This window comes from Columba livia, chromosome Z, assembly GCF_036013475.1.
Source record: "Columba livia isolate bColLiv1 breed racing homer chromosome Z, bColLiv1.pat.W.v2, whole genome shotgun sequence".
Taxonomy (NCBI): domain Eukaryota; kingdom Metazoa; phylum Chordata; class Aves; order Columbiformes; family Columbidae; genus Columba; species Columba livia.
Window position 1 is genome coordinate 78,394,942 of NC_088642.1, and position 25,826 is coordinate 78,420,767.

The 25,826-nt window shown below is 39.1% G+C and overlaps 1 protein-coding gene across 7 annotated transcripts in view; it reads left to right on the plus strand.

Annotated features, from left to right (window-relative positions):
• Positions 1-25,826, plus strand: part of VCAN (versican) — a 115,127-nt gene that overhangs the window by 33,229 nt on the left and 56,072 nt on the right. For 5 of the 7 annotated variants that reach the window (XM_065046468.1, XM_065046471.1, XM_021280313.2 and 2 more), the window contains exons 6-7: positions 9,571-9,864; positions 21,757-24,909. In XM_065046468.1, the coding sequence (XP_064902540.1) occupies positions 9,571-9,864; positions 21,757-24,909 (3,447 nt within the window). The remainder of the gene's footprint in view (positions 1-9,570; positions 9,865-21,756; positions 24,910-25,826) is intronic. The other 2 variants (XM_065046469.1, XM_065046472.1) reach the window with 1 other exon arrangement.

Below are 25,826 nucleotides of genomic sequence, written 5' to 3' on the forward strand. Positions count from 1 at the left end.
TTCCAAAATTTAATTGACCAAGATTTATGAGCTGTGTGTCCTCTCTGGATAACTATACGTTTATGTCCACTTATTGTGAGTGATGATCTGTTTAAAATATGCATGTCCTTGTGGCCTATCAGCTGGACTTCTGTAATGTGATCTGCTTGGGTATGAAACCTTCAACGTTTAAGAAATACAAGCTAGCACTGAGTATTGGGGACATTTGGTCTATCAACCCAGGTAGCAATAAGCATAATCATTTTACCTTCTTCCTTGCACAGTAGTCTCCTGTGGGAATGTACAGTTTCAGCCTTTATCTTAGAAAGCTCTATAGCACGAGACAAACATTAAAGACCTTACGAGGGCTTGTAGGTCTCACTTGAAGACTGTGACCGACCACTTCTCCTCTGGGATTCATTGAAGCTCTCCAAGATCATTACAAAGCCTGTTGTGTGATAACAGCATGTTCATAGAGATGGGTACAGGTTCAGAATGAAACTCTGCAGGAGACAAGGATGCCTGCCAGTTCCATCACTGTCTTTCCCAAATGCGAAGTGCATTTGACCTGGACTTTATCTAAATTATTATCAAAATATGCATTTATAAAAATGTTCTAGCATCTTTCCTTATAAATTAGGGAAAGATTACTTCCTCTTAGATTGGTACATATTGTACAGGTTTTTTTTTGCACTGAAATAGACAAAACAGTATGATGAATGAGAGCTGCATGTTTTGTTATGTTAATAGATAACGTCATTGGTACTAGAAACACTATACTGTGGTAGTAAGCTGAATTTGAGAAGAGAGGAGAATTTCCTCCTCAGTTTTGACCTTGACTTCAAGAAAGCAGAGTCAACACTGAGCACACAGGAAAACTGATCCTGAAGCTGTTTATGTAGCAGGAGAATCCTGTATGTGCTGTGTGGAGGTGGCTGCGGTGGAAGTGAGGATTGCCAATTAGCTGTACAACTTCAACTTGCTACATAAGAATCTTTTTTTTTTTCTGATTACATTGATCAATTTTAGTGGCAGATTATTATAATAGATAACCACAGATACTTCCCCCCCCACTCTTTATGTATGTATTTAGTTATTTTCCCTATTTTTTTCAGAAATTTTCAAAAGAACTAGAGTCAGAAAATAACTTCCAGTAGTCAGAAAGAGTGATGGTTTTATGGATATAAGGTACAGGCATGTTATACTAACGTGCAGAGGAGTTCATTTGTTCTGCTTGTATAAAGACAAACAGATGCATTCTGGAAAGACACAGTAGCACATCATGGTATAGTGCAGGATAAATTATTCTTTGGTGCCTTCACAGACACCTGAGCCTCTGAGCCAGACTTCCTTTTTAAGATGGGGCTAAGGAGCCAAGTTGGCTCTTCCTATATAACACAAGCAGTTTCTGTAAGAACAAAGGTTTGTGTCAAATGTACATCTTGTTTCAAGTTACACCAATGAGATTACACTTTGGAATCACTCATCCACAGAAGACAATTAGATAAAATGTCAACCGAAGTAAGCGGAAAGTGAACATCGCAGTAAACTAGATCCTGTGTTTTGTTTGCTGTGTTTTAACACATTGATAGAAGATGTACAGTTCAGGATTTAAGGTTATGACAAATTTCTGATTGCTCTATTCACCCAAGGTGGATTCTGCAAGGTGCAACCTTTGTCTTGTAATGAGTGCTCTCAATACTTCATTGATAATGAAGGGCATTCGTGGTCTTAGTATATTGTAGAACTCTGCTTAAACAAGATTTTTTGTGAATTTGAAAGTTCATATCTGCATAGCCTATTCTGATTCAATGCCAAATCTGTTAGACTTACGTGCCCTAAATAGGTCCTTATTTGGAGAGCCTGTGTCAGTGGGATGACTATTCATGGAATGAGATGATGCTTGATTAATTATATCAAAATCTGGCCATAATGAGAATGTAATCATGGAAATAATTGAACAGTTATTAGTCTGTTTGCCGCTATTAATGTGTTATCCACCCCAGAAGGCCATAAATGGTGATGGGAATTCTTGCAGTACATTTTCACATAAATGTGTATTGAATTTACAGTACTAATTTGGGTACTTGTACTGAGAATTTGTGGGAGCAACACCATTTCAATTTTCTTCCTTTCTGGCCATATGAAATAACAAAGTTAACCAGAGACATGAATTTCTTCTTGAAACACAAACTATAATCTTAAATTAAAACCAGTTGTCTAGGCTAACTCTTACGATTTCCTTGTTCTGTGGAAAGCCAAAGAGATTACAGACTGCACAAATATAAGTTAAATATTTTGAGTTTTGCTAAAAAGCACAGAAGAATAACCATGGGAAGTATTTAAAATTTCTGAGGCTCTTAGTGATGAAAATAAGAATCTGGAGTCAAAATATTATTAAATATGTACTGAGCATAGTCTGTTATTACAAACTCATTTGCATTCCTCATATTTCATCATGTATTTCAGTGTACTAAGCACTAACAAAAACATTTAGAAGACCTTGAACTGCAGCAGATGATTTACTAATAAAGAGTTTAATCTAAAGTGATTGAGCTGCAAAGGTTTGAATGTAACTCTGAGGTTCCTCAACACCTTCAACTGAAGTGCTATCTGCACCAGTGCCTTCTGTGGAGTAATTCCTTGAATAGACATAGGTGGTGGGGAGGGATATGTCTTGAGAGAAGTGTGTATGTGATTGATTTGACAGTGCTGTGCTGTCAGAAATGGAGACAAAGAGAGTTCTGCTCTACAAACCCCACTGATGAAGTGAGGGGCTGCGAGTCTGTGGTGTGCAGCCAAAGCACAAAATACTCCATGCAGCATTGTCTTCTGGCCAAAGCCTGCGAGAAGCCATATATGTCTAACGAGCCTATGTAATATGCAGATGGGGACTCATGCTAAGAAAGTTATTTTGGGGTGGCTGTGGGGAAGATTATATAGTCTTCCTCCTATGCACCATTTCCCTCCCTACAGTGGGTGCAGGGAAGCAAAAGAAAAACCAAAACCAGATGTCCTTTAAATACTTTCCACTTAGTCGTGTGCAATTTTGTTATCATCATGGAAATTCCTGTGAGGCGAATAATAATTAAAGAAGTCATAGTCTAAAATATGGCTTCAGGTGAGAAGTTTCTTCTATGTTTTTCGCTGCTAAAGGTATTCTCCACAGTCCATTCTTATTCTGGAGCAACAATTTGATTAGATTTTAAAACAGGGACATGGAGTAAAGGGTGTTTTCTTCTGATATCAGGGCCTGGGATAGGATCACAGCCTTTGCATTGGCTTATACTGGACATTTCTCTAGTCTTGAATTGCGTGAGCTAATGCACTGTCACAGATCCAAGTGTTCTTAAGAGGGTTACAGAGCCCAAATAGAGTAAATCAACAAGGAGATGATACCTGGGTTGGTTTTATGCATGGCATTGTATCACAGTTGCTGTGCTACTCTTCATGCTGGAGGGCAAGCCTATGAGAAAAGTGTACTCTTCCAGCCCTGTCAAAGGCAATGGATTCCTGCACAGTCCATGGTTTTGCATAGAATAGACCTAAAACATTCAGGAGGGTTTAATTAACTCATTACTGATGTGTATCAAAAGGAATCTACTAACTTGTTCTAACGTGTAAGAGAAAAAGAGTTCTTCAGCTTGTCTAGCTACCTTCTTTAAAGTTGAACCTATCTCCTTTGGTCTTTATGTTTTTTCCAATCCTAGAGAGTGTTTTGCATAATTTGTGGCTTTGTTAAGCATACATCTTTACTAGTCTGGCATGTCAGAGGACCAGCCCTTAACAGCAGCAGAATGAGGAAGAAACCTGCAGTTGCGATAAGGCATCTTACCTATGGAGTTTGGGAAAGATGACTGCCTTGTCTCATGCTTGTGCACTGAACTGCCAACCACATGGCTATGGCCAAATGTTCATGAGAAGCAGTAACATCATGTTACAGCTGCAGGTGGGGAAATGTCCTTAGAATTTTCCATATAATATCAGAAAGTGTGACATTTTGTCACTTTTAGGTGTCTTTTGTGCTTGGGGTACCCTGATCTACAACTGTAGTCACAGAACCCTGGAGCTCTAACATCCCCATAAGGATATCTTTGCTTTCCACCATCCCTCAGTAACAACTGATGAACAGGTCTGGATTTCACCAGAGACTCATTACACTCAAAAAAGGAGAACTGTCAAATTCTTAGCGGGGGATAGTGTTTGTTCTCCTCAAATTAGAACACTACCAGGAAGCTGAGATAGAAACATACTGGAACATTTTGGTCTTGTGTATTTAAAATTGTTACAGTTAAGTGTTTCCATCTATGGGAATAATTAGTGTTTTGTGTATCAATATCACTTTGGATATTCTTATGTCTTTCTTTTGTTCATGTGAGGCCAATGGAGGTTGTACAGTCTGAGCACCCCACCACAAGGTAAAGCTTGTGAGCACCACAAGCTTTAGAGGCACTAATTAGAGGCACTAATAATGAAGTCTCCTGTTGCTCTGGGAGAGCAAAATGGGGAAAAACACTAAAAATATTATAACCAAATAAATATGCATCTCCTGAGTATTTGTCATTCCCTCACATGGGCTGGATAATAGCAAGAATATTTCATAGGTGGTTGACCAGCCACCATTCACAGTAGTTGGTGTGTTACCAGATGTGTCAAAAGCATTCAGTGGGAGACTTTTTTTCAGTTAGGAAGAATCCTTTAGACATCTGTAAAACTTTTGTTATGGATTTGCATGTGGTGCCTTTGTCTGCCTGGCACAAGTGACTTGTAGCTCATTTTATTGTGCCTGGTATGGTAGGTGATGGTGTGTGGAGATGATGATGCTTTGCTCTGGGAATAGAGTGCCACATAGTCAGGTTCAAAGATTACCTGTAGGAAGGTGCAGCCCACCAATCTCTTAATTGTGGTTTCATCTTTGGAAAAAGAAATTACTGGTGAGGTCTATGCTGGAGGGCTCACACACAGATTCATTACTTCTACCCTAGTCAATATGTGTTGTGTATTGACCCCCAGCTATGGTTCTAGCCTGCCCTGATTTCTGTGCTTGCTTTTAAGATGTGTGATTCATGAAATTCACATTTACAAACATGCCCAGCTCAGCGAGAAAGAAAATAATTGAAATAACCTTCAAAGGAATGAAGCTTGCTATAAAGCTAGCTGATAAATCTGTAGATTTTAAGCTGTTTCCTTGGGGGTTGTAGTGAATTAGCTTCAAGAGACAAAACCTGGCCTCTTTATCTAGTTTGATATATTTGAAAGAGAGCAAATAAGCATAACTTTCACCAGGTGTCTGTTTCACCCAAGCAAAACAAACAAATTCAGCAGGAAAATCCTGGGGAATCTTCAGGTGCTCTGACCACTGAGGCTGGATGATCGACCTGAAGCTTCGTTTTAAACAGGAGCCAGCAATAATATACATTACATTATTGTCTGCAGGCTAAACATTGTCACAGGCTCCATTTCACCTCCTGGTGCTGTAGGAACACTTTCTGTTCATATGCTGGTCTAAGCCCTGGGGTTTGCATGCATAATATTGCTAAGTTACCCAGAGTGTACTCCAGCTATAAAAACATTGCGCATGGCTTTTAACACACACACACACACACACACACACACACACACACACACACACACACACAAAAACTGAACCTGCCCTGCTGGTGTTGGTGACTATGTCACGTGTTTATGGACCAGATGAGTTTTCTCTTAATTTCCTTGTTTCAAGCGTTTTGGCTGGGAAATTGAGGTGCTTTCAGACATCATAATAAAGGTACTGTAAGATTGTGACAGGGTGAATCCTCCCGGTAAATATGGAACCCGTTGTGCTTCCAAAAGTAGGAGTTAATTTTAGAGAGAACATGAATTAAATATGTAGTGCTAACACCACTATTAGCCTTTTTGCTCTTTAGAGGAAGTTTCTGTGCAAGGGTCAAACCCTTCTCTCCTTGCTACTTTGAAATAGTCAAGATGTTTCAACTACATTGACTGACATGCTGGAAGTCAGGATTGGAGCACAAGTCATTTTTCCACGGCCTCTTGAAAACCTCTGTCACTTCTGAGGTTGAGTCTATGGAAGAACTCAGCAGAACCTGAGCTCACCTGCAGGATTTTTCTCCCAGAGCTTGGTGGTGCCAGAGGAAATTCCTGGAGCTTCTCACTGTTGTTCTTACAGCCACAAGCACCTTTCTTCACATGCCACCTTCTGTGTTTTCAGCTCTATTGCCCTGCTTTTGTGAAGGCTGACTGGGGAACAATGTGGTTTCCAACCCAAGTTCTCACTATCAAAGGAAAAGTGATGTTGATAGTGAAGTAGGACATACGATAAACTGAATTTCCACATTCCTATGAGGATAAAGAGGTGGGGGATTATCAAGTGATGCTTCCAAAACATACACCCAAAATATCAATAATTTGGCAGCCATCACTTTCTCACCAAGGATATTGGCGGTGAGCAAGTGTCTCAGCCCTAATCATGTCAGAGAGGTGACATGGGTAGTAAAATGTTATCCCTGCACATTCCAAGTGGCCACACTTACTGTACACCAGCAGTAGGTCCTGATTAGCTGTCTCTGTGCTTTGTGGGTCACCTTATCCCTGAAGTGCTCAGTCTGCTGTGCATGAAGTACGCGTGCCCACGGGCTAATCCCGGTGAGAAACACAGGAAAGGTTGTGCAAAACTTTTCATTGCATAATTTAGGGCTGTGGTGAATCAAACTGATGCCGTTCATCTTAACAAGTGTTCTGGGCACTGTTTTCTTAAGCACTCAGCAGAAAATGTGAACCTTTTCCTTTTTTTTGGTAGTGTAGTTTTGGGAGGTTGCAGGAGAACTTTTAGCTGCTTTTGGATTTATGTAAGAAGGCCTCTATTAAACTCTGGCTTTGTTTTGTTTACATTTCATCCCAAAAATTATTATGCACATTAAATGCACACTCAGTCATACAGAATTCTATTTTGTTTTCAAACTGGACAGACAAATTGCAGAGTTGTGTCTCTTAGCTTAAATGACCACAATTTAGAATCTGACTTTTGCACTTTACCAGATTTTTTTAAAAAATAGGAAGTTTGGAATCATAGCAAGACACTGTTTAACAAGAGTAATGGCAAGCTACCATGTTTTAACATCTTTGTACCCTTTATCTTATCACTAGTGTTCCTGGAATAAATGACTATTTCCTTGGTGTATGATGGAATGACAATAAGGACATTTTGCTGATTGCTCTGGTGTCTTTTTGCATTCTTCGTGCATTCTTTCATATACCAAAGGGATGGCAAGGAACCTGACTTTGGACTGGTGAACTATTCTGGTTAGGCTCTATTTTTCCTTAAACACATGGGTTTATTTATTGTTTATTTTTTATGGCAAAATATACTTTAACAAAGATGGTATCCATATGATAGTAGCTGACTTTGATAGCTGAACAAAGTAAATACATGCGAAGTCAGTAGGATAGATTAAATACAAAGAAAGATAAGCAACCCATATTTTAAATGTGCAATATTATCAATATTATATATAGGGGCATACTGCAAGAAAAATTTAAGGCATATTTCTGTATAGCAATCCTCCTGTGTAACTTGGATGAATAAGTTCTCTGTCAAGTGACCTTTCTAATAGAAGTGCGGATTGAACCCTGCATTTTGAAGTCTTATAGTCATTCACTAAGTTTCCTTGCTTTAACAGAGTGCAGAAGACAGCTCAGAGGAATAATACCTCTAATGGCGTTATGCACAAATTCCATTTGGAGGTAGTGATCTGGATTAGTTGATGGAAAAACTGCTTCGCCCTTAATCTTGCACTGTTTAGCTGTTTTCCTATGTTTTCAATATGTTTCTCCTAGAAGGAACATTGTGAGATTTTTTTAACGTTATTCACTTTTTGATCCATCATATTTGTCACTAGAAAACCACTAAAACACGTTGTTTTTCTTAGTTGTCTCATTTTCTTGTCTAACTGGGCTGATATTATCTGCTATTTAATTGTAATCATTTTAACTACTAATTTTCATATACATAATGGCTGCTTTGTGAAAGAATAAGTGAACATTTCTGAGAACAAAGGATATTGCCTTGAAGAGGTTTCTCTTTGCTCCATTGTTTCATGATGCTGCCATGGGACGCTATGATGGCACAACTGCATCCATCATTCTGTGTTGGCCATGATACCAGATATGCCCCTTGGTGTGGGAAAAACTGTCTTCTGCAGAAGCGTTTAATAAGAAAGTACATTATCTATGCGGTCTGAAGAGCTGAATGAAACATTTTTGTGTGTCTGAGGGTGAATGATTCTTTGCTTTCCTTATTTTAAAGTGTGTCCAGTAGATATGCTCTGTCCCTTTACCTCTAAGTTAGTAGCTACCTACAACACATACAAAGAACCTTACAATATGGAATTGATATTACAGCTGTAATAACAAATCAGTTTCTACCTAGGAGGAAAAAGAAAATTGGCACTTTGCCTCCTTTCACACTTGTATTCCTTTCAAGCCCAAAACAAGTGTAATATTGATTTGAATGAAACTGCTTGTGTTGATGTAGTTTCTGCCTTTCGCTAGGTTGGCTTGAGACAACTGCAGAGGTAAGACAGATTGCATGTTCAATATGAATTAGCAGTGCCCTCCTGCAAGTCATTGCTATGTTCTGGCCTACTGTAGCTGAGGAAGGGAATTACTGTCTTGTAACAAATATTTTCAGTTTTCACTCTTTTCTGTATCTGAACATGTTGATTTTATGTCTCATCAGTCCTTTCTGAAGTTTTAGCAAAAAATGGAAAGGAGTCATTTTACCATTTCATTCCCAGGATGTGAACCTTAGAGCCTTGATTTTCTTTACAGTGTTTGGGTGACTGAGGCAACCAAGCCAACTGCAATAATGGTGGTTCATCTTGCAAGTGAAATATTAGATGTGCTCTTGGTTTTGTTTTAGTTTCTAACTGGAAGGCTATTATTTACAAATTGTTATTCCATGAAAGCTAAACTATACTAGTGGCATTCTAGACTAATTCAACTTTTTCACACAAAAAGGGCACGCAACATGTCTAGTCCATTCCCTCACCTTTGTTTACCCATGAGATTAGATGACAACTGGTGGAAATATGGCATTAGAAGCTGCTGTGGAGCAGCCAGTGAAGAACATGTACTGTTTTTGTGTCTCAAGCGAGATTATAGTGATGACTATAATAAGAAGATCAGGTAAGAGGTGTGCAGATGTAAAAGAATTGTTTTACTGAGAAAGTAAATTCTGTTGGACTGGATTTAATTAGCGTGGTATGTTGCAAAGTCTACTCCAACAGAGGTCACAGAGCTTCAAGGCTCTGTCTAGAGACTGAGGGAGGGACTCAATCTCCAGCTGTAGTGTATTTCATCACTGCATTGTGGGAGGTTCAATTTCATATTCAAATCTGGGACATATGATTTTCTGACTCTGATTTTTTTAAGTAAAAAGCTATTCAAACAAACTTTGGAAAAAGAAAACAAAAACCAAAACCCAAACAACTCTAACCTTGCAGGACACTGACTGGAAGAAGCACACTAAGTTAACTTGAGGATGGAATGTTATACTCACTCTTTGTTATCTTTGTTTTCTTCCTCTAGATGAAGTGGTTCATGTCTCAGTCCCTGAGAAGCTCACCTTTGAGGAAGCTAAAGAGCTGTGTCGGGAAAGAGATGGCGTTCTTGCCTCTGTTGGGAACATGTATGTTGCCTGGAGGAATGGCTTTGACCAGTGTGACTATGGCTGGCTGGCGGATGGAAGCGTTCGGTACCCAGCCTCGGTGGCAAGGCCCCAGTGTGGTGGAGGTTTACTTGGGGTGAGAACCCTGTATCGCTATGAGAACCAAACAGGCTTTCCTTACCCAGATAGCAAGTTTGATGCCTACTGCTATGAACGTAAGCTTTTTTTTTAAGTTATAATTTTCAGCATGCTCACTGTTCTAACCCTGGAAATTGTTTTATTTAATGTGTTTTGTTTCAGTTCTTGCTGTGTGCATGAGTTTTTAAAAAATTGTTTTAGCACTATGGCTTTACAAAAAAGGGAGAAAAGCCAAGCTAAAACAACTGATTTAAAGTAATGTTTGGAGATAAAGGCAGGCAAAGTTTTAAGGTAAGATTTAAGACTGGGTAGTGTTTTCACATAGAGTGACACACTGTACCCACAGTCACTCTGAGACTGTGGATGCTATGTATTTCAGTGCCTGAATGCACCCTGGTATCTTTGGGCCATGTCAATGAACATGAGAATCAAGGAAATGTCCTACTTGACTGACTGTCATTTAATTTGATATGCTGTTTCCAGTGATAGCAATAAGATTGTTTACAGATTTCATACGTGTATATGAGTTGCTGGTAGTTTTGAAGCTGTGTCTGGATTTTGTCCCGTTGTATTTTTTAGGTTTCTAAAGCAGTTGCGAGTTCTCTTGGCCACTCAGTGTTGCACGTGCCAGTCAGCTGGTACTGTGGATGGTCTAAATTGCCTTTCTTACTGCTGCTTGTTTCCCTCCTGGTATTTCCAAGATGCGTCAAGCATTCACTACATTCACCTGGTAGACTGCATCAATCTAACCCATATCTCCTCCAAACCTGTCAGCTTTCCTTTGGCTTTGGGGTTAAATATTCCTCTGTAAACTTCTTCCATCTTTAATGCCAGCAGTCTGGCTCTGCTATTACTATGATGCTGCCTACACTTGTATAGGTTCTTTTTGTTTCAAAAGGTTCATTCACTTCCAGTGTACCTGAGTTTCTCATCTTTATGACACTAGTGCACCAGTTCCAGATCTATGCCTGTCTCCCAGGCCTTCCTGGGAGTAGCAGTGCTTCATAGACCACCACCAAGGAGGTCCTGCTCTCATCTGTCTAGCCTCTTGAAGAACATCCCTCCTACGTTTCTCTCTGTCATTAGTGACCACTACTTAATCTTTTCCTACACCTCCAGAAACCCATCCATGCACCTCATGGTGTGCAACATGTAAGTTTCAGTGTAGCCCTTTCAAATACCACAGACTGTCTATATGTGCATGTTAAGAGAGGATCCCATCACGTTTCTTCCATCCTTCAAGACTGCTTCTATCACAGGATTATTCTTGATGCAAGAGGACACTGATACTGTTGGAAGGTGCATCACATCTAAGAGATCAGAGTGCTTCTCCCCAGCGGAACATCCTGCTTCCCTGAGACTTGCAGCCTCTTCAGCAGCACAGGGAGCTTGGATGTCTGAACAGTTTCTCTCTGTTCAATGAAGTTCCTGTGATTGTAAATAGTACAGTTACCACTAAGGTGTAAAGGCTACTTGAGTTGAGTTCAGGACTTGGTCTTTAAGTTTGTATATTTAAGGTTTTTGGACTCAGTCCTGTGAATGTAAGTCAGAACTGCCTGAAATGTGCAGCCTCTACTGTCCCCATTTTTGTGGATGATGAACCAACTGCAGCTGCAGATCTTTCCAACTCAGGCACTGAAAGCTCAAACCTCACTGCTTGAGAACACAATCCCAACATCTGGTGTAATGTTACAGTCTGGCAGTTCTCACTTCTTCTTTTTGATGTTCCAAAGCTTTGCATGTGGAAGCAGTCCTAATGAACTTCGAGGGAACTGCATACAGGAATAAGGACCAGTTAAGTTCAGGAGCGTGTGCTCTAATCTGCAAAGCACAGTTTTATCATATCGCTCCTTCCATCCCTTTCCCAAATTGTTTATGATCAGTTTAAGTGCTCTGGGTAAAATTGACTTCAATGGGGATGAAGTTCTTCAGTCCCTCTAAAGGACTAACGTAGGGACTCTATGTTTTACCTGTCTTCAGTTAGGACAAATTCCAACTTCTTGGTTTTGTGAATTTCACCCCTTTCAAACAACATGTGCCTTTTCAATGTTATTTCCAGAAGTTTTAGGTAACAAATTCTAGTGATTTACCATTTGTTCCAAAACCATCCTTGATATGTATTGGGTTAGTGCCTTTTTGTATAACTACTTTTTCTGCAAATTCTTGCCCTTGATACTGGAGAATAAATATTTCATCATCCCAGGAAGTAAACAGTCTATGACTATCAACCCTTTTAATGAAAAAAAAAGAAAAAAGACTAAACAGAACCAACGTAATTTGGCAGACAGAGGACTGCTCTCTAGCAATTTTAATTGCAGTCAACGTTACATCAGAATTAATTAAATGCTGCTAGCTAGATGACTCAATTTTTGCCAAATACATCTGGTTTTGAGTGGGAAAATGCATAAGTGTAAAGCTGAACCATGTACCCTCCTTCAGGGGGGGTGCCTGTCTGCCATACACTTCAGAAGTTTCTGAAAGCTCTCTCTCCCTCTCAGAAGGTGCTCTGGATCTCACAGGAACCAGCTGTAACTCTTCATTGCTTTTGCTAAAAGATTTATGCAAGTGGTGAGTAATGGGACTCGCTGCCTTGCATCTTGGTCTTTCACATCTCAAGCAGCTGCCTGAAGCAGCGGCTGTGGAGTGAGTCACTCTCTCCTGTTGGAGCCAGTCCCTTTTTGGGGGCAGAGAAAGAGAAAGGGAGAAAAAGAGAAACGTGTCTACAGTATAGCAGGAGGCTTGAATTTTACTCCTGGTTTCAAATCTTCTTTTGTCGGGAAGTTTCTTCTGAAACTTCTCATCAGCTGTGTTTGAAAGTTGTAGGGTAATAGCACGTCCACTGTCCCCAAGCTCTGACTGCTTTTAGCTCTGTATGATGGTTTTACAACAGCATTTCCCACCATCCCAGACAACAAAACAGTCCACCCCAAGATCCTGACTCTTTCCACATAACTCCAGTCCGGTGCTTACAGCTCTTGCTGTGCTCATTATGTGTCTCACATTACATCATTATGTTTCCGGCCTTGCCTGAATACCCAGTCACACCAGGGAAAAACTTCTGTTGCTGAAAAGAAAAGGAAAAAAGGGAGGTTGTTACATGCATTTATGAGATCTTGGTCAGCTTAAGGGAAAAAAACCACTGAGTTCCTCTGTGAACAGGGCAGGATCAAGCCAGCTGTCCAGGTAGCACCAGCTCCGAAGGTCTGCAGCACAGATGTTCATGCGGTGACCTCAGGGTTTTTTACAGCATCCCTGTAAAGTTTCCTCTGCCTCCTGTGTGAAAGCCGGCGAAGTTCCCATCAACTCAGCTCCGGGGGTTGTGGCCACATGTTGCACATTTAGTCTGAAGTGAAGCGGCAGTGATGAAGGACCCATGTCTGCCACTTTTGCTTGTACTGAGTAATACTGTATTCCCTGAGTAAGCCCACCAAAACAAACGCTACATAAAGGATGAGCCCTACGGTTGAATTTACACAAAGTAATCTGAAGTAATAGATTTGTGGCAAAGCAGTCATCTGTTTCAGTCATTTCAAAGACAAATTGTACATTTAGGGAAGGGGATATCTCTTTCTTCAGCCCCGCTTCGAGTCTTCACTCCTGTCCTGTGATTAAAAGTCTCTTTGATGGAAAGTCTCAAAATATTAATTTTAAATTGCAGTTAAAAGAAACTGTAATCTGTGTTTTGAACATTTCACTCACTTTAAAAAAGGAATCTAATTTATTAGAATACATGAAAAACAGTAACCCAAGCAGTAAATCCAACTTAAAAATGATATGCACTAGCTTCAATAAAACAGCCAACCTGGACAACATTTAATGGTACAGTTAAGTTCAGGATTTTAACTTCAGAAGTGTTCTGGTTATAAAATTACATTGTAGAAAGTGTCTTGACTTTATGAAAATTAAAGTGGCCCAGACTAATAATACATGATCTAAAATCTAAAAATCTTGTTAAAAAAATAAAAAACCTTCCTCACTTTGATCACAAGTAGTTTTCACTCTACAGAAACCACATGGCTCTGAGTTTCTGAAACATTATCCGCGTGTTTCATCTCATCCCTCCAAGACTTTTTATTTCTCTTTTCTTTTTGAGAGGTACATAGTCATGTATGTGATGGGACTTGAAAAAGTTTGAGGTTAGACACGTGATTAAGTACTTGAAGCTCCTTGGAGGCCATCATCAGAGGAAAAGTTTTTCAAGTGTTAGCATATAGAATTTCTATTTACAATGAAAAAAAAAAGATAGAACAACTGTTACTGAACACTTATGTTTATTTTCAAGAGAATTAAACATTGTATCAGGAAAAAGGATCATTTTTAATGGTCAAGTATTTAAAGTCTCTTGCATAGAGCTACAGGTTATTTATTTACATAATTCCATCCTTCAGCCCCTCCACTCTTGCCAGGTCTAATTCACTGGAGTTTGTGGGAATCTTGCTGCAGATTTCAACTGACTTTGGAAGGGGCATTTTATACTTGCAGCATCTGTAGAATAAACTGTGATCCAGAAATGTACTAATCAAAATGTATACAGTTTTTGTCTTACATACCTGCAACAAAACTGAACTTGATGAACTTCAGAGGTAGTTGAATTTTTGAAACATAAATCTGAGTTTTGCGGAGAAACACTGATTTATTAAAGCTGAATTCTTTCATGAACCTGTATTGGTTTTGGCAAATCTTTCAGCAAAACATTTTTTGCTTGACTCAAAACACGTGTTGACCGTTTCGCTCTGGTTTTGACCATTTTCTTTCAGGTTTGCTCTTCCATTTTGGCTTTGTTTCACACACCTTTGTTGTTTCTCTTTGGCTGTGCCACTTTGGTTTGGCATTATGACTTCATTTTAGCTGGAGATTGGAAAATTCCTGTTCTGAGACAGCACTGCTGTATATGTTCATCATTACTGCAGTCCACGTTGTTTTGATTGTTTCAATACAGCCCGATCGAGAGCGTATGCAAGTCAAGCACTGTTTGTGACTGAGGGACTCTTTCTTCGATGCTTCATCTGGCTAAAGGTCAAAATCAGAGCACACTTTTATAGAAGAAATATAGGAAGCTGCAACGTTCGTACTACATAGCAGGACAGGACTTTTTAAGGTGAAGATGGAGAGTAAAAATGTCTCAAACACCAAACCCATTGTTTCTTGTCAGTTCAAGTAAGAGCATTTCACTAGGACATGGTTATTTGGTAATGGAAGGTGACTTGCAAGCAGTGTTGTCCTAGGGACAACTTCAGAGCAGAGGAAGAGAAAAAAGCCCCTTTTTTGGAACGTCCTATGGCATAAGCCTCCATATGCCGCACTCGTGCAGCAACAGAAGGAATAAGATTTTCAGGCATAGCTCAAAAGCTGGCAGAAGAAATGTTGTCTTCCCTTTTCCTGCATGTGACTTAGTTTGGAAAACTTTGAATAACGAGGCAGTTCTGCCCTTCTCCACAGCAACTGTCAGTAGCTACATGTCCCAGCTATTTCCTGCATGAGGGAATGATTTCCAGCCTGATGTCAGGGGCTGTATTATGGGAGATTTGTGGATTTTTGATCAGTTTGGAAATGACCACAGAATACTGAAGACATCGGGCGTGGTAATACTCAGGGAACAACATTGTCAATCTGAAGAAAAAGAACAATAAGAAGTTTATCTTAAATGAAACACCAGAGAGTGCTGAACATAAAGCTAATGTCCTCTACTGTTTCACAGTCCAGTATTAGAATGGATAAAATCTGTTTGAGCAGGTGAGCATCTCAAGGTCATGGCATTCACCACAAGGCTGTTGGCTCTACTTCTGCTTCCTTTTCGCTGTGAAGGAGAAGCTATGCAAAGGGCTTAAGCTGCCTTACTGAGGAAGCTACCACCAGATATCAATTCTCTAGCTTTTATTATTTTACTAAGAAGGTAGATCTCTGTGCTTTTCTCAGATATGCAGTTTAGCAAGACCTATATAACTGCAGAGATCTCTGGTAATATCTTGGACCAGGTGCAGGAGGAATAAATCCCTGAAGCTCTCTGCTGGGTTTATAGTAACAGGCAAACATCCCAGAGACTGTGCACACGAAGAGCTCGCAGCACGTTTCTTACCCTACTTTGCTTCAGTTGCATGTTGAAGGAATTTTGAGAAGTTAGTGAGACCACCCTGAAAAGAACTAGAAGACCTCAACCCACTTCAGACAATCCTGTGCCATAGACCTCACTAGTATCTCACCCTGAGAAGGAGGAGGAGGTGGTGATTGGGTGCAGATTAACTTTTTAAATGCGGCACAATGTATGAACAGAGAGAACCTGTTTTATCAATCTAGCTGATGTATGTGGAACAACTGTTAAGAGCCACGGGATATGGAGCTTCAGGAGGAGGCTCTTCTTTTGCCAGAGGAAGTGAACTTGCGTTTATCTGAGTGTTTCAAAACTGGGTTCCATAAAAATGGTCCCTAAATGCAAACATTGTGGACAGAGGGAAAAAGTAAAGAGAACACAGTCAAGGCATTTTCCTTTCATTGCCTCAGATCACTGAACTGGTCACGTAACAATGATGGGACTAGGAGCAACAAAGTGAAGAAGTAGAAGATCCATCCCTTTAGGTGTTCAAGTTCCAGAAGGATAAACTGGTTTTGCTCTTTATTGCCTTTGCTCAGTGCTGTAGGAAGTGGGTACAGCTTGTGGGAGATGTGGGTAATTTGTTTCCTTTCACATTAGGTGGGGAGAGCAAAACAAGCCTTTTGCTCTTGGTTCCTGAGCTGAGTGACAATCCTATCTCTTTCTATTCTTTAGAAAACAAAGACTGTTGTTTTTATTTGGTGCTGGGATACAGATTTCATTAGGAAGAGCTGATTAAAGTGGTTCACTGATTTCTTGTCCTCTTTAGCAGTTTTATAAATAATGTGGAAGTAAAAGCACTTTTTGCTGTTGTTCCTTTGTATATAGATTGATGGGTTATAATTTCTTCACAGAACTACACTGGCATGTGGAGAAACCAGGAGATAACTTATCCTTCCCCCTTTAACCACCTGAATTCAGAAATTATGAAATAGGAAGTGGTTTTACCAACGAGTATTTGTGTTCAGAGAACTAATAGAGCTGCTGCCCCTGCTGTTTTGTTCACTGGAAGAGAGGAACCTTGGGCAATGGTGTGAAGAGGCCGCATGATCTTTCATTATGTTTTTAAGCTTTTCTTACAAATAAGATAGACGAATAGCCTTTAATTTTCCTTTTTCCTTTTTTTTTTTTTTTTTTAAGACTAATTCATTTTCTCTGATACTGCACATTTTGTAAGTGGGAATGGACACTGCATTTAGATTTTTGCATTATTTTTCTCACTGCATTTGGCTCGTATTTTGGTGTCCAAACACAGTATAGATAAGTGGGAGTGTACACCTGGAGTTATAGGGAAATGCTCATAGCTGCAGTATCAGATTTTGAACCTCCTTTATGCTACCTTGTGTCTTATAAGTAATGAACAAAACTCCACATACCCTGTCCACCTTTCTGCTTCCTGAAATGAGTGAATGAGTGGTACCAAGCCAGTGTAACAATGAGAGGTTTCTGGCTCAGTCTGTAACCCCAGAGCACCATCTTTTTTTTTTTTTTTTAATTTTACTTCGTATTTTTTGTAGTCTGTTCTTACTCTTAGACTCGTCCAGTTTGGGAGGTGTTTTAAACTCCAGCTGGCACAACTCTTGCAGTCAGGGGAACATTCAACAATGTCCTGTCTGCCATAGTGGATATCAGGCAAGGGACAGACACACAGAACAAACTTAACAAAGCCGCAAACAGAAATTAACCTACAAAAATACATAAAAATCAAGCAAAGCAATATCTCTGCATAGACATCACGCTCTAAATGGGCTGGAAGGTGTCAAACCGTTAATTTTGACTGTCCCAATGTTACTTATATTTTGGAATAATTTATTTTGGCTGTCATTCACATAAAGAATTCACCATTTCCAAGTTTTGTTGTGACTTAATCCATTTTTTTGGTTGTTTTGGCTGCTGGAAATAACTCAAAATAATTTATTTTTCTGTCGGTAGGGTCTATGTTCTTCCAGGTTCATAAGTAAGCACAACCCAGTATTTCTGAGCACAGACAAACTGATAAAGTAGTTCAAGTTAGATACATGGTTAAAAGTTTTGTGGAACTGGTTATGCTGAAAATACATATGTGTTAAGTATATATAACGCATATATAATCTTTAAAATAGGCATTTTCTCCTCCTGAAATGATTACTAAACAGCATAGAACATTCCAAAATCCTTATTTGGTAATCACAAAGTTAAACCAAGTCTGAAATTGTGTAGTGTAATTTCCTTCAAAAAACATCATGTTTTAATATTGCTACATTATTTTGAATCCTTATTTAAACAATAGTGGAAGAGAAGAGGAAGAAACTGTTGTACAGTAAAAGCATAAAATAAATAAACAGAGAGTGAAAAAATATAGTATCTCCAGAAAGCCATATACTCCATCCAAAATCAACTTCATGCAGGTTGTTCAGTATAAAAAGGAATTGATTAAAAATGGCAAGATAGTCTTTTATATGAGCAGAAGTTGGTGAGATAATTTGCTTTCTTGCTGCTAATATGTTCGTGAATTTTATTAGGAAAATCTGCCTCATGTCTTGAATCAGAAGAAGGACAAAGGAGATAGCATATTGCAAGCATGATGCAAGGAGTACAGTAATGCAAAACATCTGGGTGGAGAGGATGACATTTCAAAATTATGTTCAGTCTATTAAAAAGCAACCTTCTATTTAGTTTTTTCTTTTCCTGCAGAAAAAAGAAAAAATAGCAGTGATAGATTTCTCCTTGAAGGAGCATCTTTTTTTGATCCACTCAAATAAGTTTGCAAATCCAAATGATCTGTATGAAAAGTCTTATGTATTACATATATGACAAAGTAGTTTTGGAGGCTCTGTAATTGATTTTGAGCAGAACTACTCTTTGCACACTGGTAACCCTGTGTCAGTTTCCACAGGATAAAATTTTGCTCTTTATTGATACACTGGTAAAAATGTGCTTTTCTAACACCAGTGTATGAATTTAAGATTTATTGATTCACTGATTAATATAGGCAAAACAAATACACTTAGTGTTTTTTCAGGTTTTCTTCATAAATATGTATGTATGCTATCAAGTAATTAGCAGATAATGAGTCATGAGCAACAAATAACTGCATAAATATGTGAACTTTGGGACTTCCAAACGTTTCTTGGAAATTGGAAGGCTACATAAATGGTTGTGATTACATGTGCACAATTTCCCAGCAGTGGTGAAATAGTTACCTTTTTTTTTCTGCAAATTTTAAAATCTATTCTCATGCCCTCATTTTTGTCTGTCTTTGCTACAGGGTATTATGTTTTCATGTTCTTTCAATCAGTCATCTTGGTAGTCACTAAAAATATAACTGGGGTCTCAATGAGCAGTAAGGAAACTTATGCTGTGGTTAGAAGGGAGAACATGAAACTATGGTATCTCCTTTCCATTTTTACATTAAAAAAAGGAGCTGTTAAGGCAACTAGGTGGATTATTTGATAGAAATTTAACAATTATCAACTACCACTCAGGACAGTGCTAATTTACTTGTGTGCATTCACCACTCCCTAGTTGTGAAGTGAAACTCCATAGTTTAAACCATCCTCACACAAGCAAAGGGGGAAAAAGAATTAAGGATTTGTTGATTCTTGGTTGTTGGAACACGATTTCACACTTGAATCACATAGGCTCTGAAAAGAGCAATAATCATCCACTTTAGACTGCAGAACGCCAAAACACAAAAATCACTTGTGTTAAGGCTGTGCTTTGCTAGTGGGATTTCAATAACTCTGCTCCTTCTTGCTGAGCTGATCTTTTTAACTTACAAAAAAAAAGAGTATATAAGTAGTAAAGTCTTCTTTGTAAAACCACAAAAAGATTTAGCATATGGTAGGGAAAAGAACCCATTCCTTTTTTTCTGTTGGCAAAGAACACCACCACTTCTAAACATAGCTGTGTCATATTTTTTACCCTTACAATTTCCTTTTCACTTTCACTTCTCATTCCAGAAAGCTGAAATATCAGCTCTTTTTCCCCATTTCCCTGCTCTGTAAATCTGCCCATTCTTCTAGAAATCCTAAGCAGCTATCATCTGGCAAGCCCATCCACTTTAGGGTAAATCACATAGCTGTCTTTCAAAGATGACTTTTCAAACCTTGGTGTGTGAAACTAAACAAATATTTTTGTGACCCTGACTTAAACATGTGGAATTCATATCTACAAATATCAAAGGAGCACCTAATTAGACATGGGTGTGTGAAAAGAACTGATTCGTGCATACATATTGCGTATGCTTGAGTATAAACTGTCATTTCACAAATATGTGACTAAGTTGAGTCTTTCTAAATTTTTTGTTTACTTTCTTGCTCTCTTTGCTCACACTATTAGCTCATGCAAATCCTGAGTCAGTCAGAGGATGCACCATCATCTAGAAAATCTTCATCCCTATGTGCTATGCAGTAAAAATGCTGTCTCAGAACTCACTTTTTTCCCTGATAACTCGTATTCATGCACTACATTGAGTAAAGTTCCCTGGTCTCTTTCATTAAGTCATAATTATTATAATAAACCTTTTCTTGTAAAACACCGTAACTGTTTTGATTTCTGCATATTAGGGGAAAAGACTTCTTCAATCTATTAGAAGTTGAGCGATATTTTCTTTTGCAAGAAGCTATACGTGTAGTTCTGTTTGGTAAGCAGTTAGTCCTTATATACACAGCCTATTTAATGCATTCTTCATATGCTTAGTCTGATTTGAAGGACCATTTTGCTCTTAACTTGCATCCATTTAAGTCTTTTGACTCCCGATCACTTAGCAATTAACAGAGCTGATTGAAGACATTCCCTTCTTCCACTTGTCTGCTGCCATTGCCTTTCCAAAGACTACCGACCTGGAAGAACTGGCCCAAGGGAAGAAGTTCCCACCCATGGCTTTTCCCAAGTAAATCCTGTTTACTTAGCACAAACGCACCTTTTTCAGGAATTTAAAATCTGATACTTGACTTTGCAGTGTCATGGTTGTCAGCACACATTTCCTGATCAGATAGGATGAAAATCTGTGGCAGAAGGAGTGGACAAGGGCTAGGGCAGCAAGATTCTTTTAAACATCACAATTTGGTTCACTGGAAAGACCTTTCTTTGTGTCTTTTTGGAATCTGGGATAGCTACCCTCCTACTATTCCCATCATTCAGAGGCTTCAACACTCTGCCTTTTCATGTTCAACACTCACATAGAAGCACTTTTGCATGAAAACAAGTTTCAGATGTGTATCTTTGAAGTGTTTTCCAAAGATCAACATCATTATAAATATTAAGTTTATGATCTTATAATTTACTGTTCTCACCTTAACCCATAAAAACTTCTCTCGGTGTAATTTAAATGCAGGGCAGCGTCTCTTGCAGCTTTGTAAAATAGTGCTTTCTGATGGCACATTTGTTCCTGTTGCTTAAGCATGTTCTCAGTCCAGGGAGGGCTCCTTTTTGCAACTTGCAGTTACTTGCTGAAAATAAACTAACGTGTTATTTCACTCCCTTTATACATTTCAGTTGTATGTTACAGTAAACTTTGAGGAATACCTACAGGTTTACAGTCCTACTCATTCATGACAGCATGTATTAAATTTTTATATTCCCTGATCGGTACTTAACTGATGGGTATTCATGTAATATGAGGACTTTTATGGGTAGTTACATAAGGAATATGAAGAATACTGCTAATTTTCTCATTTCATCTGGCTTTAAGTTAGATATTCTGTAGCTTTCTAATGTGTTATTTTGTTTTTCAAAACTCTGTTGTATGCTAAACAATGATCTAAAATCTTTGACCTTTATACTTATTTTTCAGTGTAGCGTTTAGTTTTTGTTGGGATCATTCAAAGTGAATTAAAGTAACATTTGTTTGCATTCTGACTGCTTCCTTAACAATTTTTTTTTTAATTTATTTTTTAAGGTAAAAAAATTGTAACAGAGCCTACAACTATTAAACTGATTACATCTCTGAAAACTGACAGTGTGAAATCAGCATCTGCTAAAGTTACTCTTGAACCTCCTCTATTTGAGACTTCGATTATTGAAGTGGCCGCCACCAAAACAGAGGTCCCTGCATTGGAGAAAACAACCCTACAGACTGAAGAAGATACAGAAATGACTCCTGATGTGGCTGAGGAAAAAAGGGAAATGGAGGTGCTTATGGAGAACATTAACTTAACCACCCTTCTACCTCAGACGGTCACAGATGGAGAAATAAGCACTTATGATACACTGGGAAGGACTGAATATGATGTTTCACCCAGGTTAACAGAGAGCACATCTGCAGCTTTGGAACTGGAGCCCACTTACTCTGAAGCAGAATTGCCCGAGGAACAAGGTAGGTCTGAAAGCATTGAGGACGCTTTCTTGACCTCTATAATTTTTCAGGATAGCACAGCTGTAGCTAAGAGTTCCACTGGTTCGTGGGAAGCTGCTGAAACAGGAGATACTCAAAAACACGATGCCGACAATCAGACTGAACAAATAGAAGTGGGTCCTATGAAGACAGCTACAGATAGCTTGTTACCAGTTTCTCGGAGAGAGTTTCCCAGGACAGGGACTTCAATTTCACTAACAAAAGAGAATATATATCTTGGTGCCCACCCAACAAAAGAACCCACAAAAAATTCAATGGAGGTGAAATCTGACAAGAAACTCACGACTGTTGTAGTCCCTAAAGCTTTGTTCACTGAGCAGTATGATCTTACTACAGAGGGGGAGGGCAGAGAGAGCATGTACACCATTATGCCTGATAGAGTTTCTGGCATGGCTACTGGTAATGTCCCAGAATCAGATGTGCCTGCTGCATCAGAGACACTCATAGAGAAGTATGCAGTAACCACTGGACAGTTTTCTACAGCAGATGAGTCAAGTCCATTGGTTAAATTTAGTTCTGCAATGGTGTTTGATAATGAAGCATCAGCTGAAGGAAGCAGAGAGGACCTGAGAGATGTTCAACCTACTGTGTCATCTGTAATACCTGTATCCTTTTATGTATCAACTGTTAATGAAACCGGACCTGAGGCCGTCACTCTCCCAGGAAGTACTGTTTCCCCACAAAAATTTGGAGAAGGCAGCACATCTGTTATCCACTTGTCTCAGCAAATGGAAGGATCAGCCACTTTAGAGGAGCAGGGAAAAACAAAAGAGCCAGAAGTGAGAACAATGGATGTTAAGATCCCCCATGCCACAACTGTAATTCCTACTCGTGTTACAGAAGAACCTGAGGGACATCCAGCAAGCGAGAAGTTCACACAGGCTCCTCCAGCTTCTGACATGTGGCTTCCAACAGATAAAGATCAGGGATATATGACAGAAGAGTCATCTCATACTAAGAGAATATATGAATTAGATACAGAAGATGGTATCTCTGGAATGGAGCCTACATCATCTCCAGGGCAAATTACAGAATATATAAAGCATCCAGGAGCTCCAATTTCAGCAGTTACAGAGGAAGCTGAGACAGCTGATTTTGATCAAAGTAAAGATAGTACGAGTGTCTCACACACAAGCATCTCTTTGGATTTGGAAATGATCACAGTACCCAAAATATCAGTGGATAGAAGTAGTACAACAATGAAGTCCTTTAGCTCCTCAAGTGTTACTGCATTACCAACTGCCATGCCCACAGTCATGGAGGTAACTGAACATGAAGGAGATGAAACATCAGGGTATGTTTTGAAAACATCCATTCCTACCCCAGAAGTTGAACAAAGAGAGGCTACTGAGACATCAGTAGCAACGCCTGGTGAAGAAGTCTCTACTGAAATGGAGGTCTCAAAATACACATTGACAGGGAAAGGCCAGATAAGCATTGCAACATCAACTGGGGAGCAGTCAGTGGCAACACTTCAAGACAGAAAGGAAACACCACTAACTGGCTTTGGAGGGACAAAGGAATCTATTACATTTACAGATGTAACAAAGGTAGATACTACAGTTCCACAGAAAGAACATGATGCTTTCCTAGTTCCAGTTACTGTAGAGAGTGAGGTCACTAGAGATGTGCCAATTACTGATCACACTCCTTTTGATGGTATCTTTCACACAGAAGCAACAGAAACAACTGCAAAAGATAGTGAGATATTCCCAGAGGAACTCTCCACGAAAGATCAAGATAAGGAACCAGGTACTGTGACAGAGTCTATCTTATCTGTGACATCTGTCAAAATACATGAACAAAAGACAGCACCAGGATCTGAATCACCTCAGACAGCTGTTCAGGAAAAACAGGATGAGATAGGTTCAGCTTATGATGAGATATATCCAATAACAGAAGCATCAGTGCCTTTAGTGAAGCTCACAGATTATGGAAGAGTTCTGGGATCTAATGAAACTAGCACTGGGACCTTGCATCTCACTGTGACTCTGAAAGCTGAAACTGCTACTGATCAAGAAAAGAAGGTCACTGAAGTGATGCCTATAACAGTGGGTACCCAAGCAAAAACATACGAAAGCAGAGGAACCCCCACCAGGGAAGAAGACAGTGATGTAGTGACCTCAAAATCTGAGTTGACCCCTCACATGATGCCAACAGGTCGTTCTACTGTGGAAAGCATCACTCATCTGACTTTGGGAGCTTCTCCAAGCCAAACTCTGGAAGGTTCAGGAGTATCAGAAGAACCTGAAGAAATCAAACCAGCTATATTTTCAGCTAATGCAACAGATAAGGCAACAATTCTCAGTGATGTAACACCAACTTCCATTAGTGCTGTAGACAAAATTCAGCCTACATCAGCATCCAAACCTTTTGTCACTCAAAAGTCACCACGTCTCATTCCTGAGGAAGAGGAGGAAGTAACAAGCAATGACATCATGATAATTGATGAATCGATTTCTCCCAGTAAAACCACTGCTGATGACGATCTGACAGGAAAGTTGTTAGAACCAGAAATTGATAAGGAGTATTTCACAGCATCAACTGCCACTGCAGTTGTGCGACCAACTGCACCACCCAAAGTGAAGGAGGCCACAGAGGCTTTACAACCTCAAGAGGTGTCTCCTTCTACTTCACACCCTGATAGTGGAAATGACATAAGATTGTATGTTATTCAAATCACAGGCAATGACACAGGTAAGATTTTGCCTTTTAGACCTGCAGTCCATCAGAGTGGACAGTTCATGATAACAAGCTGCTGTACTTTAGAATATACGGGAGATGTTGCTTGGATCAGTGAAGGATGCAAAGTGCAAGTTTTATCTAGACAGCAACTTACTAAATATTGGTAGGTCTATTTTTCTATCAATTTCAAAAACCCTCAGAAATGTGTTATGTGTATGTTTCAGGGTAAGATTAATTTCTATATAAGAATGAATATTCCCTTTTAAAAGTCATGATGGCTATAGTCCAGTTTTCTTATTTAATGTTGTCAAGTCACTGATTTAACTTCGGCTATCTTGAAACAAGCATTTTAATTTCATAGCTTCCATCCCATGCATTACTAGTCCTAAACCAAGCACTAGATTATTTTAACATTCCATTAGTCTGTAGCAATTAACAATGCCATGTACAGTGTAGTCAGTTAAAAAATGTTAAGGCACTCCATTGCGTCCATAAGTGGACCTCCTGTGATTTGGGGGGTAGGGGGTTTTGCGTGCTTTCATAGCATGTAATAATATTTTAAAATCCATTTTATGGGATCTGTGATGCAAATTGACATAATTCTTAGTTTCTTAACATTTTTTTAGCTGATGGCGCTGTACATGTGTATATAGCTTCAATTCCATGGGTATCCAGAACAGAAACTCCTGAAGTAGCAAAGAACTGTTGAGTTTTATGATGAATATGCCTTCATAATGCAATAGCTGAAGGCTATGCAATTCTACATCAAAGGAGCCTGTCAGCTGACTGTTATTTAAGATGTCTTGGTAAAATCTAATTTTTTAAAATGACATGTAAAAGAACTGATGAAAAGGATAAAGCTCAAAACATCTATTAGGTTCAATGTTGCATTCTGTTTTTTTCTTTTATATTTATTTTATAATTATTTT